This window comes from Raphanus sativus, chromosome 2 (genome assembly GCF_000801105.2).
Source record: "Raphanus sativus cultivar WK10039 chromosome 2, ASM80110v3, whole genome shotgun sequence".
Classification (NCBI taxonomy): Eukaryota; Viridiplantae; Streptophyta; class Magnoliopsida; order Brassicales; family Brassicaceae; genus Raphanus; species Raphanus sativus.
In genome coordinates this window covers 37,961,176-37,977,524 of record NC_079512.1, presented here as the reverse complement: position 1 = coordinate 37,977,524, position 16,349 = coordinate 37,961,176, and the positions used below count along the sequence as shown (strand labels likewise).

The 16,349-nt window shown below is 34.2% G+C and overlaps 3 protein-coding genes across 3 annotated transcripts; 2 read left to right on the top strand and 1 right to left on the bottom strand.

Moving 5' to 3' along the window:
- Positions 1-211: 211 nt before the first annotated feature.
- LOC108840303 (cytokinin riboside 5'-monophosphate phosphoribohydrolase LOG5) lies at positions 212-1,952 on the bottom strand. The gene is made up of 7 exons (XM_018613136.2): positions 1,706-1,952; positions 1,525-1,622; positions 1,374-1,404; positions 1,192-1,291; positions 874-944; positions 605-748; positions 212-519 (listed from the first exon to the last, which is right to left on the bottom strand). The coding sequence occupies exons 1-7, from the start codon at positions 1,835-1,837 to the stop codon at positions 394-396; spliced, it is 702 nt and encodes a 233-aa protein (XP_018468638.1). The 5' UTR covers positions 1,838-1,952; the 3' UTR covers positions 212-393.
- Positions 1,953-7,321: 5,369 nt separating this feature from the next.
- On the top strand, positions 7,322-10,015 carry LOC108840775 (lysine histidine transporter-like 7). The gene is made up of 5 exons (XM_018613594.2): positions 7,322-7,669; positions 7,770-7,903; positions 8,036-8,454; positions 8,548-8,679; positions 8,796-10,015. Exons 1-5 carry the CDS (start codon positions 7,398-7,400, stop codon positions 9,279-9,281), a joined length of 1,443 nt encoding a protein of 480 aa, XP_018469096.1. The 5' UTR covers positions 7,322-7,397; the 3' UTR covers positions 9,282-10,015.
- Positions 10,016-14,330: 4,315 nt separating this feature from the next.
- LOC108842812 (uncharacterized) lies at positions 14,331-16,348 on the top strand. The gene is made up of 5 exons (XM_018615839.2): positions 14,331-14,527; positions 14,629-14,880; positions 14,949-15,092; positions 15,166-15,855; positions 15,933-16,348. Exons 1-5 carry the CDS (start codon positions 14,390-14,392, stop codon positions 16,164-16,166), a joined length of 1,458 nt encoding a protein of 485 aa, XP_018471341.1. The 5' UTR covers positions 14,331-14,389; the 3' UTR covers positions 16,167-16,348.
- The last annotated feature ends 1 nt before the right edge of the window (position 16,349 follows it).

Here is a 16,349-nt window from a genome sequence, read left to right as displayed (position 1 = left end):
ACTTTTGATCTTTGGGCCTTTCTTTGGTTTTGTTAATGGGCCTGGAATCAAGTATAGGCCTAAAATATCAAGAGTTAAAACTATATTATTATACGAAGAAGAGCCTCCGTGTTGTTTTTCATTACGTTATTTATCTCAAGAACATCCAAGGCTTGAGAGGATTTAGTTGTGTGATGTTTCAATGAATCATAGAAGCACCTTGATAGATATATGAACTATCCCAAATATTAAAAATGTTGTCCGTACTAGTTTGTGTAACAACTATTTTTCAACCGAAAACATTCACTTGAAGTCTTGAAGATATAAACAAGGGAGTGAGTGACTTATATATTCAGGTCTTGAGCATTTAGGGTTTAATTAATAAAATGACACGGATACATCGTAAATGACCCTCTAAAGAGCAATCTCAGTGTGCATGTTTGTGTTGGAGCAGATCACAGCTTGTTGTTGTTGTTGCACATCCTTCTCAACCTCCCACTTTGATTTTGCTATGACTCCATCACTCACAGGCTCATATGCCTGAGTAAAATAAAATAAAAATGATCCATTAATAAGACAGAATCTAAAGAGAAAAGTAAATCATTTTTTTTTAATGGGCACCCACCTCAAGTTTTTGGACAAGCTCTTTGGCATTAGGGGCAGAGACAAAGATGTGACGCTGAGATGGCTTGATAAAGCCATCATCAACGGCTTTATCAATGAAAGTGAGGAGGTAATTGTAATAACCATCCACATTTAACAATCCCACCTGCAGTTTTTTACCCCCAAAGTGGAAACACAAAAGATCAAGACTTTTTTATATTTTGATTTTGTTTAGTGATTCAGAGAGTAATAAGCAGTAGAAAGTGAAGTTTCTTCCTTTTTTTAACTTACAGGCTTGTCGTGGATTCCGAGTTGTGCCCATGTTATTACTTCCAATAACTCCTCCAATGTTCCATACCCACCTACATATCAATTTTGTAAGAACAGAGAGCAACTAAAAGTCACAACTGATATTTTATAAGTTTATGAGACACCCTTACTTTGACAATACCTTATTTTAGGTAATCATCATATAATTGGTTAGATGTGGTATGGGCTAAGAGAGTGTTCCAAGCTAAAAGAAAAAGTGGTATGGGAAAAGAGTCTCTCTAACGAGTGACAACACTTATACGGTCTACTAAATATCTAAACTACTTAGTTATTATGTACCTGGTAATGCAATGAAACAGTCGGAGTGGCTTGCCATTTCGGCTTTCCGTTGATGCATGTCAGCCACAGCTCTTACCTCACCAAATGTTTCTCCGGTTATCTATTAACAAAGTCACATTTCAGAGATATTCTCATGACAATAATTTTATTCATTCAAGTGGAATAAAGTAGTCTAAGCCCACCTCTTTGTCCATAAGAGTTCTTGGTATGACCCTGACCCATAAAAGCAAAGCAAGATGGAAGCAATTAAGCAAATCACACAACAATATTAGATCAGTAAAAAGCGGTGAGTTTGCACAAAGCTGAAGTGAGTCGTTGATTTAAGTAACATACCCTAGTACATGTCCTCCAGCTTCATGAACAGCTTGTGAGACCAAACCCATGAGACCAATACTTCCTCCTCCATACACAAGATTCAGTTTCCTCTCAACCTGTTCCACAGAACAGAGAACAAAAAATCAAGGCCCATTACAAGGTTTCAAGACTCTCATTTAGGTAACAAACACAACAGAACCAGCTCTTGAGCTAGATCAATGGCAGCGTCTCTGTAACAGTCTTTGTTTCCGCTGCTGCTACCACAGAACACACAAACCCTCTTGAATCTCGACTTCACTATTTCCACTCTCTTATCTAAAGCAGTTTGCATTTCTTTTTTGTCTTTTATTTCTCTTGTGGTTGTTGATTTGAAGAAAATAATTCTTTCTCAGAAGAACGTGGGGTTCAAGCTAACTCATTGTTGTTTCACTTTGTAATGAAACTTAGACAGTGAGACAAGAAATTATATAGACACGACAAAGCAACAAAGACAGAACTGTACCATATATCCATCCAATTAAATTCAAGCAACAAGCTTTTCTGCTTTTTCTTTTTATGGTTTAAAGAGTGATTGCTTTTATAGTTTTAAAAGATAAGTTAATATTCAAAAGAAATTACATTATTTAGAAAACAACATTTATACTCTTGGAAGGAAACATAAACAAATGTGACAAACCAATCACAACTCTTTAATTCTAATCATCAAAATAGAGGAATGATTTTTCATTTATTTTTGTGATAAAAATAAAAGAAAAGATTTTTCATTTGTCTGGAAATCTCTGAAAACATTGATTTCTATTGTTCCTAACTTCATTTTCGAAATGATGTTTGTGTTAGGTCTAGTAACCGTTTGTTCTCCACTTTTCACATCCAATGTTTCGTCCTTGGCTCAACGTGTCGAGTTCGGGTTGATCCACACTAATGTGGCTAAATTTCATTCATTGGTCCAGCGTCATAACCCATACTCTTGTAGTCTTGTAGTATATTGTGTCAAACGAGTAGGGTACTTCTGACACAACATCCCATTATTACTTTGTTGGGTTTTACACATTTATATGTATGGCAGCTTTTGCAAGATTGTAATTTAACCGACACGAAGTTCGCTTTTCCGAGAGCGAAACAGCACACAGTTATTCTCTCTGTAAGGTCAATGCCTAACTTTGATTCGGTTAAAAATGCTAATGTCACTTTAACTACCTTTTCCATACTTGAATGTCACCAGTACTAATAGCATCTGCCGAACATTCACTGACGCTTTATCCACAACTACGAAGATTAATTAAACTCTTAATTTAAGTACTAGAAGGTTTCTTTGTGAATAGATTCAAAGACAAATCTTCTATATGTACATGATTATTCACTTTTTCTATGATCAAAGTGTTGATGTCCTTGATTCCCAAGAAAACCTTTTTCGATCAAGACGCTGGTTACTGTCTTCACAAAACTGAAACTAAAGGTTTGGTCAGTCTTCCTTATAACAAAAAAAATCCCCAAGCTTTCATCACCATCATCTTCTCCTAAAACTTTTATTTACATGCTCACCAATTTTTTCATTTCTCCCAATAGCTGGGCCTCTACAAATTGGTTGATCCAAATCAGAAGCAATATAAAAACGTAGAGGTGTACAGTCGATTGGCTCTGAGATTATGCGAAGAATAACGGACCCAGTCTCGCCTCTTTTTACTAATGGGCCACGAGGTCTGTTGTATTCTCAATGTGGAAAATTACCAAAACAGACCGTTATGTACTACGCGTATGGGAACTATAATATGGACATACTATTGGGTTTGAATTTCGATTTTGGTTGGTAAATGGTAACTGAAAGCGAGTATATATAAACCAACCAGTTTTCTATATACACAACATACACTTGCGACTGTGGAGCGAATATGTAAATGAGCTTGGTTTGGGCTTGTAATAAGTATCTTGGTTTGGGCTTGTGAGTATCTTTGACTACTTCGGAAGCTGCAGAACGTATTTTGGCTTAGACATATAAACATTTGTTATGTAGTTGGTGAGATAAGATAACGTCTAATCTGCCGAAAATCAATTAAAGACATAAGATGTGTTGCTTTAAGACATTTTATGAGAACACTTATTTCAAAAAGAAAAATTGTGCACGAAGAACTGAGGACACTTAATTAAAAAGTAAAAGCTCTTTGCAACATAAATAAAATCCTTTAATGGTCTAATGATTGAGATACAGCTATATAGATAAAAGGTCTGATAAATTCTAGTCATATAAATATAAATGGGTCCAACGCGCATGCATGATTTATAAACTAAAGGTTAAAAAGAAGTAAATAGCCTTTGTCACTCTTGCGGAAGTTTGCATGGCTAGCTAGGATGCAGTTTCCCCTAATTCAGTATCATCGCTAATATCGAATAAGTTGAGATGACATTTGAAAAGATAAATATATAAGTGCGCATCTATCAGTGTAGCACTTATCAATCAACCAAATCTATATATGCTAGCTCTATATTATTAATTAACCTCCGAATTTTCATGTCCTATAAATTTTCATTCTGATTCGTCGCTCACAAATAACAATTCAATTTCTCGTCAACGACAACATGAATATAAATGAGGCCAACTTGTAAATGAAAAAGTGACTGTTATTCTTTTCTTTTGCTTTTTTTTTAATTTTGCTTTATTTCGTTTTAAAGTCTTTCGATGTTGAATATACAAATGAAAGAGACCGCAATATTGTACAAATTGCATGTATGATTATTACTCCACAATATTGTACAAATTGTATGATTATTTCGCTTTCGTGTATCTCATATACTATATCATTCACGTAGAAAATAATTGGGAATCAACTAGCATATACTCAATTAAGGACCACTTTACTTATTGCTGCTTTGAAATTCTGGCTCCACATAGTAATGTGCCGACAACCACTAGTTGCATGGTCGTTACATTAATATCTTTTTTTAGAAGAAACAGCTTCTTTTTAGAAGAAAATGCCGAGTCAAAAGTATCTCCGACTAGAACCACATGAAGCCATTAATCTGTATCATGAATTCATATCTATAAGAGAGAATCTAGCTGCAGTGGAACAAAAAAAAAATTGATCAAAAAAAAGAGAGGGAGCTAAGGTTATTATAGTAACTGATATCTGAAAATGAGAATTATTTACATCATATGTTTCGTTCCTACATGCCACAAGACAGAAGCGTCTCTCTGGTGAAACTTCCTTTACAAAAAGAAAAAAATTAGGTTAGTATTAAAAAAAATTAGGTTAGTATAATCATTGCAAATGTGTCTTGACTTAAAATTAAAAATTTTACTTGATTAATATTTATTTATGTGTTTTGTTATCTAAAATATTTTTTTCTTGTAAATTTATTTGTACACTAAAATATATTAAAAATTATATTTTTATTTTAAAATTTATTTCCTTTTCAATTATATAAAACTTAAAAATTTACTTGATTTATATGTAGTTATGTGTTTTGTTATCTAAAATATTTTTTGTCTTTTAAATTTAGTTGTACACTAAAGTATATTTATAAATTATCTTTTTATTTTAAAATTTATTTCCTTTTCAATTATATAAAAATTAAAAAAATACTTGATTAATATTTAGTTATGTGGTTTGTGTTTTTTTTTTAATTTTTAACTCTTTTATTATAAGATTTTTACAGAAAACAAACACAATAGGTATAAGAACTATTTTTATTTTAATATATATATTTAGATTTTAGATAATTCTTGATGTTATTAGTTTTAATAATTTATCTAATCAAAAGAATTAAAATTCGTTTTTTTAATGGCTAATTTATATATTGTATTCATTAAAAATATAAATGATATTAACCACTCTAATTTTGTATTTTAAAATATATTTCTAGATTTTGAATAATCTTTATTATTATTAGTTTTAATCACCCATTTAATCAAATAATTAAAATTTATTTTTATTTTATGGGTAATTTATATTTTATTCATTAAAAGTATAATCGATATTAGCTGTCCTAACTTTAGATATGAGAGTTCCGTTGCGAAAAACCGCTTCGTAAATAATAGTATAGATTTACTAATTCACATGTGTACGATGGAGGCACTATTAAATTACTGGGTCGAACCACATATGACTATTTGTCAGTTGTCACACACCATAAGAATCTTAACATTTATTCCGAAAGAAAAATTATATCCTAGAAAGTTACTTCCAGATTTCTCCTAACATTAAACTTAAACAGAACTAAATATAAACAAAATCAAACATGAGATAAACTAGACAATTAACTTGGACAAGGAAATCAAGCACTAAAGATTATGTCATAAGGATTCATCATATGAAATTAGGAACTGCAAATTGAACATTTTACTATTGGGGACGAGAAAACCCACACACAAAAAGCACACGCATAAAGTTAGGTAAGTCGTCTTTGCTAAGACTTGTCAATATTCTGATATGTGATCACGAAGAAACAACATAAGAGTTCAAAGTCAAATTGTTCACATAGATTATCGATGTAAGATCATTTGTAGTGTAAATTGAAGAAAATATCCTCTTGTAATAGCTATAATAATAATATATTTATATCCAGTTTAATAGGCAGCATTTTTATTCAGGCATGCAAAAATTATATAATTCCATTGTAAACTTCTATTCAAAATTTGTAGTTGACTGGTTTGACTTTGTTCTCCATTGCTTCGATATTGACCAGGTGAATGATTTTTGCCTCTTCCTTTAGTTCGATTGTGAATCTCTAATTTACGAAACGAGAAGGCAATGCAGTAATTATATTGTAATTGTTATCTTGAGGCTATACAAAATATATGCAATATCTACTGTGTCGCGTATTATTTTGATTTTAGTTAATTTATAAGTTTCGGATAAACAGATTACTCCATAAAGTAGATATTAAAGTTTCATATCTGTAAAAGAGAGTTGTTACAAAAAGTAAAATTATTTCTTATTTTATAATCGATGGATAAAAATAGTTTGAAAACATTTAATAAACATAAGTTTTTATATAAACACACAACATGAAAATTTTAATATTTCCATAGTATCTGGAAATATTAATCTTTTTTTTTTGGTCAAAATTAATCTGTTTTTCTTACATTTAGTTTTAGTTATAAATCAGACTCAACTATCCGATTTTAATGGATGTTGAGATACCAACTAGTAATAGTTAGCTCCAAAACAGATAAGGATTAAACTGATCACACATACCCAAAAAGAAACAAGATACACCGTACACCCGCTTCCTACCAACCGTAGCTTGTCTACACTTTAATGGTGGCGACCAACTACACTTGAAGCTACCTTTAAAACTTAGCCTTCACATAATTATAGTGTTCTAAAAGTAGATGACTAGACTCTTTATATCTTTACACTATTTCAATTAATTTTGTAATAAACAATAGTCTTGTCTTAAGCAAATCGAACTTTTGCCATCTCCGACTATTTGGTCCAATGTCTATTGAATATATAACCTTGTAGCCAAAGAAACAAATCAACAATGAAGGAAGTTCGGCTCGATATTGACGCCTGTTTTGACTCAAAGGTCCAATAAACACAATCTAACGCAAACCAGTATGGAAAATTTCCCACCGGACCACAACAGTAGAGTTCGACAAAACTAGAAGACTTCACTTCGAGGTATACCCGCGGGTCCCGCTTTTTGAGTATTTGAAAGTGACATAACGAATTACGTCATTGTGCTCATGTCATAAAGAGCACGCAACAAAATTTAATAACGAAGCTTCCTAATTACGACGTGCAGATAATTAAACTATATAATCTGTTGAGCAAAAAAAAAACTATATAATCTCAGTGTATGAAGAAAATAAAACATCACTCATTCAGTTTGTGGCTCTACGTTAAATCCTCGAGAGAGAGAAAAAATAAAGGTTTTAAATCTTTTATACAATGTCAAAAAAAGCGTTAGGCCTATTGCTTGATCTGGAATCACAAGAAAGTTGTGGTCCTCCTTCATTTATGTCACATACCCTTTCCAAGGATACACAACCAACCTCCGACGATGACGACCGCGGAGATGTTGGGAGGATTCCGGTAGAAGAGTGGCTGCCGATCACAGAATCAAGAAAAGGAAATGTTTTCACGGCAACGTTTCATCTTTTCTGTTCGGGACTTGGTTTCCAAGTGCTTCTTCTTCCTGCAGCTTTCGCAGCACTCGGATGGTAACATCTTATATCTAATCGTTACTTTCTCTCAGATTATATTCTTACCGTATTTAGTTTTTGCGAATAATACCTAAACAAATAAAATATTTTTTTCCAGGGTTTGGGGAATAATAATATTAACGGTGGGATTTGCATGGAAGCTCTACACGACATGGCTTCTTGTTCATCTACACGAAGCCGTACATGGAACACGTTTCAGCAGATACTTGAGACTCGCAATTGCTTCATTCGGTAATATATAGTGATAACAGTTATATCAAATTCTAACGAACTTTGTCGTTTTATGAGGTTCGGATTTTACTATGGACTTCAGTTTCTAAAAGCGTCACTGTTCCGTTGTTGTCACGCAACAATATATAATAGGTATAAAGCTTGGGAAACTTCTTGGAATATTCCCTGTGATGTATCTCTCAGGAGGAGCTTGTTCAATTCTTGTAATAACCGGAGGAAAAACAATAAAACAACTTCTACACATTATGTATGAAGGTGAAACAGTGCCACTTACCACACTACAATGCTTCGTGATCTTCAGCTGCCTCGCGGTGGTCATGTCTCAGTTTCCGAACTTGAACTCTCTTTTTGGACTTTCGTTCATTGGTGGTGTTATGGCCATAGCATATTCCACCGCAATATGGAGTTTACCTCTAACTAGGGATCCGCAAAGGGATCATCAAAACAACGTCTCTTACGCTATAAAGGATACAAGCTTCGATAACATTTTCAACGCCATTGGATTGATAGCCATTTCATTACGCGGGAACAACTTAATCCTAGAGATACAGGTCTTAAGATTATACTGAGAAAAATAACATTTTTAATTGATTCATATATAGACGTTAGTATTGACGAGGTATTATTAATGTGATATTTTGTAGGGTACTCTTCCTTCCGATTCAAAGAATCCTTCCAGTAAGACGATGTGGAGAGCTGTGGTGATCTCTCATGTGATCATTGCGGTTTGTATGTTTCTAGTAGCCATTGTTGTATATTGGGCATACGGTGACAAGGTATGTCAAAATTCAACACTAACGTATAGTATTTAATTATTTATTTATTTTGCCTTTGCGTTAACGCATGTGTTTGAAACAATTTATGATTTAATGTTAATCCTTATATATGATAGATTCCGGCTACTGGAGGTCCAATAGGAAATTACTTGAAACTTTACGAACAAGACTACTCAAAGCGAGCCGCTTGTTTCATACACATCACGTTCATCATCAATTGCTTATGCTCGTATCCGATAAACTTAATGCCAGCTTGTGACAACGCAGAGATGGTGTACGTGACCAAGAGACGAAAGCCCTGCTCCGTCTTCGTCCGGATGATGTTTCGTGTGTTCTTGGGTTTGGTCTGCTTCTTCATAGCCGTTGGATTCTCGTTCTTGCCTTATCTTGCGGTTCTCATTGGAGCAGTAGCCTTGCTTGTTACGTTTACGTACCCGTGTTTCATGTGGATCTCTATCAAACAGCCCGAAAGGAAAAGCTTGATGTGGTTGCTCAACATTTTGGTGGGAAGCTTAGGCGCGTCTCTCAGCGTTTTGCTTGTGGTTGCATCGGCTTTATTTTTGGCTGATAGGGGTTTACATGCAAACTTCTTCAAACCCTAAAGCATTCTTGACAATAAGACAGTTCAAGCGTGGATCACTCTGAAACGTCCCAAACTCCCAAGGGCTTAGGTGCGACTACTCACTCACCTACAGTTACTTCCCTTTCCACCTAGAGAAAAGCTTTTGGGTTCTTCCGAGTCAAACTGTGAATAATGTTAGCATGTAAATATATATATATGATTTTAATTATTTTAAGTTACAAAAAAAAATATATATGATTTTTTTTATCACAAGAGAGGTTCAACTTGGAAGCACTTTTATCACTTATAGATGACCACAAGAGACATGGAGTTTAAGAAAAAAAGGCAGTGCTCTGAATCTCCACGAACATCCTTAGATTCATTAGACGATTTCGATGGCATTCGGAGGATACAAGAACCGCTTAACAACTGATTGAACTTATTCGTTCTCTAAAATATTGAAATGAAAATAGGAACATTGCTGATGTTCAGAGTGTCAGCTTCTACGTCTAGCTCTTAAACGAAGGCTGTGAAAAGGTTAAATCCAAGCTGAGAAGATAGCTAAACCAAAAATTTCCCGAGAAGTATTTGATAATCAAAGCTTGTTTCAGTACCAGCCATGTTGTGTTTATCGAGTTTGTTCTTTTTATTTCCACATGTTTTCATTAATCTCGTTGGTTTTGTACGGACTTGCACTTGTAACTTTCTATTATTTGCTTTGTTCTTTGTGTTAATCTCGTTGATTTTATACATTTGTGTTAACATTTTGCTTTATTTTTTCTTTTAAATGGAAAGGATATATGGGAGTATGTTCAAAACTTCAAATGAAAGAAAAATTCTGCATCACAAAAAATACATCTCATCATAATCGTTACTGGGTAGTTTCACTATTATTCTCAGCATTGGATGTATAGAAAAATTCGAAAAACAATCATTTAAACCCAGACTGGATGCATAAGAAGCCCAAAAAGGCCCATTAGTAATGAGAGTGATCGATCACACCACCGCGGCACCGCCTCACCTTCTCTTCCGACGACAGTAACACATACAGACACAGAGCGGGAAAAGGGCATTTTTCAACCCGAACAATTTCAGTCGTGCCAAATACTATCTGAACTATTGATCAGTGCTAAATACGACCTCAACTCAATTATAATTTAAAAATACTAACTAGACTTCTTAAAATGTACCAAAATCTACCTGAACAACTGACTTGTGCTAAATACGACCCCAACTCAATTATAATTCAAAAATACTGTATAACTTCTTAAAACGTGCCAAAATCTAAATTGACCGTAAAATAAGTTAGTCAACCGTTAAAAAAAAAAAACAACTTCGTTTTGGTTAATTCTTTTTTTTTTTAAATATATTCATTATGAATTGATACACTTTAAAGGAGACACTCTAACCATTGAACTAAAATAAAAATTTGATATATACTTCTTCATATTCTCTGAATAAAACTTTGGTGATAATTGTTTTTTATTTTTATGAATACATTAACATATTTTTTAACTACCATATATTTAATATACTTATATTATACTAAAATATAAATATAATAAAATATTTTAAATTGCACAAATTGAATATAATTAAAATTTTGAAACTATTTATAAAGTTTTCTTATATAAACTATTATATTAATTTGTAAAAATAAAAATTACCATTCAAATCTTTAAAATTACAATAATTCATATAAGAAAACTTTATAAATAGTTTCAAAATTTTAAGTATATCAAATTTTGTATCATTTCAAATATTTTATTATTTATATTTTTAGTATAATATAAGTGTATTAAAGATATGATAATTATAAAACATTTTAATATATTTATAGAAATGAGAAAAAAATATCACCAAAACTTTATTTGGAGAAGATGAAGAAATATATATAGGGAAATTAGGACTCCTACCAACACTCTTTAGCGTATTTAGGTATCTACCAATTGACACTATTTAGACACTGTATGTAAATTGTTAATGACTCTGTTATCCCTACCCTATATCTATTCCAGTGCACTATTACTCGAATCTTCAAATGTCAAATCTAAGATATTGATATCACATTACTTGACCATCTATTTTCAATTAATATTCACTTTTCTTCATCTTTCATCTTTCATTTTTATTCTTCTTTCATCTCTTATTTTTTATGCAAATCTCTTTCATCTTTCTTATTTCGTAATTTCTTTTCTCTGTACATAGCTCTCAATTTCTAATAATGAATTTTGTGAAACATGAAAATCTATTATTCCGTCCTGCGTCTATGGTGAAGCCCTCGACCGCTACATCTCCAGCCAAGATCTTCCACCCTGCGTCTCTGGTGAAGTTTCTGCCGCTGCGTTTTTGGTGAAACTCTCGGCTGCTGTGTATTCGGTGAAGCTCTCGGCTACTGCGTTCTGGTGAAGCTCTCCGCCGCTTCATCTCCGGTGAACCTCTCCGCCGCTGCGTATCCGGTGAAACTCTCCGCTGTTGCCTTTTCGGTGAAGTTCTCGGTCTTTGCGTTCCTGGTCTAGCTCTTGTACCCCAGCATCTCCAGTGAAGCCCTCCACCGCTGCTCTCTCCAACGAAGTTCTTCACCGTTGTGTCTCCATTTTAAGTATATATATATATATATATATATATATGTTGTAGTGGTTGACGTGTCATATACGATCTTCTTGTTCATTAACCGTATAAATATTATATTGATTGTATAACAATTTGATATTAAGAAAATCAGATTTTAAACTCAAGTAACTTATTTTTTAAATGTGTATATATAATATTAGCTGTTTAATAATTTTTCGTGATCAACGAAAACTTGCATAAATATTACTCGTATATTCATTTCATTTTTCATAGTTATTACTATGATCTTGATTCTTATAAAGTTATGTACCTGCTATATGGAGTCAAACTATTTGGCCGGTCAATATTTACAACCAACGGGTAATTCTAATAATATCCGGCTAAGATGAATTTTAATACATTATCGTTTAGGATGAAAGGACCAGTTATCCGGTTAACAAGATACATAACTGTATAAAAAATCAGTTTTCTAGATAATTTTTTTACACTTACGTGGAAGTGCAGAGGTAGGTTTGGGAATATGTGTGTTATAAGGGTTTAGATAACCGCACCAAAAAATAGTACACCCTAACATTAATAATAAATGCTTACCCCAAACAATAAATCCAATGCTTTGAACCCTAAACCCTAAATCCAAAATACTAGACCCTAAACTTAATAGAAATTCAGGAACCCCATAACCAAATCCTAGTGACTAAACCGTAAACAATAAACCTAAAATTCTAACCCATAAACCCAAAATACTAAACCATAAATCCAATAGGAACCTTGGAACCCAAAACCTAATGTCTAATCCCTATTGTATTTAGGGTTTAGTCATTTGAGCTTAGAGTTTATGGATTAAACATTAGGATTTGGGTTCAGGGGTTTCTATTGGGTTTAGGGTTTAGTGACTAGGGTTTGGGTTCCAGGGTTACTATTGGGTTTAGGGTTTAGTGACTAGGGTTTGGATTCATGGTTTCCTATTTAGTTTAGGGTTTAGTATTTTGGGTTTAGAGTTTAGTTTTCAGGACATTGGATTTTTTGTTTGGGTTAAGCATATATTAACATGTGTACCTATAATATAGAAACAATCAAATTGGCTGGTCAACAGTTACAACACTCAGTTCATTCAGATATTATCCGGCTAAGTGGAAATTTTAGGCGACGTTTAGGTGAACGGAGATGATAGCCGGTTAAATTTATATAATAAACCGTATACAAATTTAGTTTTCTACATGTCCAAACTAATACATGTCCAACTTTTAATTTTAAGGCCAATAATATGTTTGCATGGCTAATGTGAAGACTAAGATAAAGATCTATTGTACATTGAAACATATGGTTATTTACATATACTACAATTAGCTAGCACAAGAGAAACCACAATTCAATTTTTTTTTAAAGATGAGCCATATAATAAGTTAACCAGCTAACTTTAAAGTACATAAACTTAAGTACTTATTACGAAGTATCTCATTGTAGTTTACATATGTGTTGCACTAAAAATATCTCATTGTAATTTACATATGTTGCAATAAGCAAATCATAAAGCTAAGTCCACTTGCGTAATTTGCATTAAATATTTCTAAAACGTGTAGAAAGTAGTAGTTAACAATTTGACACATCACCTATATTCACTATATCACCACTTGCAGATTGAACTTTGACACGTTACTGTGCCTCTTCATTATCGAGGTAAGTTTATTTTAATAAATCTGACCCAAATCTTTTAATAATCCTTTCAAATCTATGTAAATCTTGTTGTCAGCATATAGTTGTACTCCTAGACTGTGTAAAACAGAAATCAGGCTATAACAGAAGGGGTAGTCTCGACAATTACATTGCCCCACATCACTAATCTTTTTGCATGTTTCACTGTTTTGGGTAGTTTACTAATTCCTCTATTTTCCTTTGTTTTCGAGCAAAATATCCCTAGTATATATACTTTCGAATTCATAATAATATATCAAACATTTACTTTAGTTCAGTGGTTAGTGTCTATTTTAAAGTGTATCAATGCACGAATTCGAATCCTAGAATGAATATGTTTTTTTTAGAAAAGGATTAAACCAAAATGTCGTCGTTTTGTTTTTTTAACGGTTGAATAACTTATATTACGGAGGTCTGGGTTTCAATTTCCGGAGAAGACGAATTATGCAGAATATTAGAGACAAGTTTTACAAGGGATCTTTAGCATGGCGCAATGAATACCGTCAGGAATGGATCTCATAGGACGGCTCAGAGTGATGCAGTCAGACATAGATTCTTATAAGGTATGTAGAATGGTCAACTGCAATATCATCTATGTAATGTTTCTTGTTGTTTCTAATATGTTTATTCTCATCTATGTAATGTTTCTTGTTGTTTCTAATAGCATAATAAACCAAAAAAAAAAAAGAATAACTTATATTACGGTTAATGTAGATTTTGACACGTTTTAAAAAGTCTAGGTATAATTGAGTTGATGTTGCATTTGGCACTGATCAATTGTTCGGATAGTATTTGGCACGGTCGTAATTGGTCGGTTGAAAAAGGCCCTTTTCCCGACACAGAGCAGATTAGAATCTTTTCTCCTTTGATCCAAAGGAAGAGATGAGTAGTAGTGATAAGGCGAAGAGATGTCGAACACACTTCAACGGATCCCACCACCCCGTCGTCGATTTCTGGCGACGAGAGGTCGGTGGAATCATCTCTCCTCGCAACTTCTCCGATCGCTTCTCCGCCTCCGAGGTTTTGCACACAATCCTTAAATTCAAAATCTCAATTCGAAGAAGAAGAAACAAAAAAAATAAAAAAGTTTCGAACCTTTTTGGATCTTTTATTTGTTGTAGAATATGGTTCTGCGTCTAGAGATATACAAGAAGCTAGCGAAGCACAAAGGCTGTGTCAACACGGTGAGCTTCAACGCCGGAGGAGACATTCTCGTCTCAGGTTCTGATGATCGCCGTGTCATTCTTTGGGATTGGGAGCTCGGTAATGCCAAGCTTTCCTTCCATTCGGGCCACTCTAATAACGTCTTCCAGGCAAAGTTTATGCCTTTCTCTGATGATCGAACCATCGTCACCTGTGCTGCTGATGGAATGGTAACAAAACCGTTTGCAATAGTTTTGTTGTGAAAAAAAAAACGTTTTGAAACAAATCTTCTTTTCAGGTTCGGCGTGCGAGTGTTCTCGAGAGTGGGAAAGTGGAGACTGTGTTGTTGGGGTTGCATCGAGGACGAGCTCATAAGCTGTGTATTGAGCCAGGGAACCCTCATGTCTTGTACACTGGTGGTGAAGATGGATTAGTACAACGAGTGAGTACACACTTCTGATTCTATCCTTCTAAAGAATCCGATTTTAATATTTGTATTCTTTGCTTTATCTCAGTTTGATCTGAGGACTCAAGCTCCTACAGAGCTATTCACATGCCAAGCAGTTGATCCCAGGAGGAGGAACACGGCAGCCGCGAAGCTAAACGCTATTGCAATGGACCCTAGAAACTCCAACCTCTTGGCTGTTGGTGGGATGGACGAGTACGCTCGTCTCTATGACATCCGTAGACTTCAGAGAGACGGAGCTGCTGATCATTTCTGCCCTCCCCACCTCGTCGGCGATTGTTACGTTGGAATAACGGGTCTGGCCTTCTCAGAGCAGAGTGAACTCCTTGTTTCATACACCAACGAGTTCATATATCTTTTCACGCGCGGTATGGGATTAGGGTCGCCCCCTATTACGCCATCAGAACCCGCTTCTTCTACAGAAGATGATGATAGCGAAAATTCAGTTCTTCCGATGGCTTATAAGGGTCATAAGAACAGTGAGACGGTTAAGGGTGTGAATTTTTGTGGACCTCGGTGTGAGTATGTGGTTAGTGGGTCGGACTGTGGTCGGATATTTATTTGGAAGAAGAAGAGCGGAGAGCTGGTACGTGTTATGGAAGCGGATAGGTACATAGTGAACTGTATCGAGCCTCATCCGCATTTACCAGTGCTTGCTAGCAGCGGAATCGAAAATGACATCAAGGTGTGGACCTCAAAGGCTGCTGAGAGAGCTACCTTACCTGACAACATCGAAACGGTATGCTTTCGGTTATTTCATTTATTATTGATGGTGGTGGTAGTGAGTTTTTGAAAATGTTTTGTTGTGTGTTCCAGCGCAAGAGAAAGCCAAGGGGATGGATGTCTAGTGTATCTTCACCACGGGAACTGTTAGCACAACTCTTCTTTCTACAGAACAGAAGCAGATTCAGTGAAGACAGAGAAGAAGCAGAAGAAGAAGAAGGTTCTTCTTCATACGCTGGAAGAGAACTTGTTGATCTTATCCTCAACTTCAATGATGATGATGATGATGGTGAAGATGGTGTAAGCCTTGACGACTTCTTCTCTTAAAATTAAAATCAGTTATCTTTTTACACAAAACTTGTTTTTGAATAATTTGTGTAAATATTTATCTCTGTTCCATTAGAAACCAAACATATTCACCTGTTCTGTTTTTCTTCAACCAGCGTTTCCAATACAATCGTTGTGTTTCATTGTAACATAGAAATAAATAAAAGTTTTTTTTATTCTTCC

Coding starts and splice junctions, on each gene's coding strand:
- LOC108840303 (XM_018613136.2), bottom strand. CDS start 1,837: ATGCAAACTGCTTTAGATAAGAGAGTGGAAATAGTGAAGTCGAGATTC. Junction 1,292..1,373: donor GAACTCTTATGGACAAAGAG/GTGGGCTTAGAC, acceptor CTTTGTTAATAG/ATAACCGGAGAAACATTTGG. Junction 749..873: donor TCGGAATCCACGACAAGCCT/GTAAGTTAAAAA, acceptor AAAAAACTGCAG/GTGGGATTGTTAAATGTGGA.
- LOC108842812 (XM_018615839.2), top strand. CDS start 14,390: ATGAGTAGTAGTGATAAGGCGAAGAGATGTCGAACACACTTCAACGGA. Junction 14,881..14,948: donor CCTGTGCTGCTGATGGAATG/GTAACAAAACCG, acceptor TCTTCTTTTCAG/GTTCGGCGTGCGAGTGTTCT. Junction 15,856..15,932: donor TACCTGACAACATCGAAACG/GTATGCTTTCGG, acceptor TGTGTGTTCCAG/CGCAAGAGAAAGCCAAGGGG.
- LOC108840775 (XM_018613594.2), top strand. CDS start 7,398: ATGTCAAAAAAAGCGTTAGGCCTATTGCTTGATCTGGAATCACAAGAA. Junction 7,904..8,035: donor ACTCGCAATTGCTTCATTCG/GTAATATATAGT, acceptor AATATATAATAG/GTATAAAGCTTGGGAAACTT. Junction 8,680..8,795: donor ATTGGGCATACGGTGACAAG/GTATGTCAAAAT, acceptor TATATATGATAG/ATTCCGGCTACTGGAGGTCC.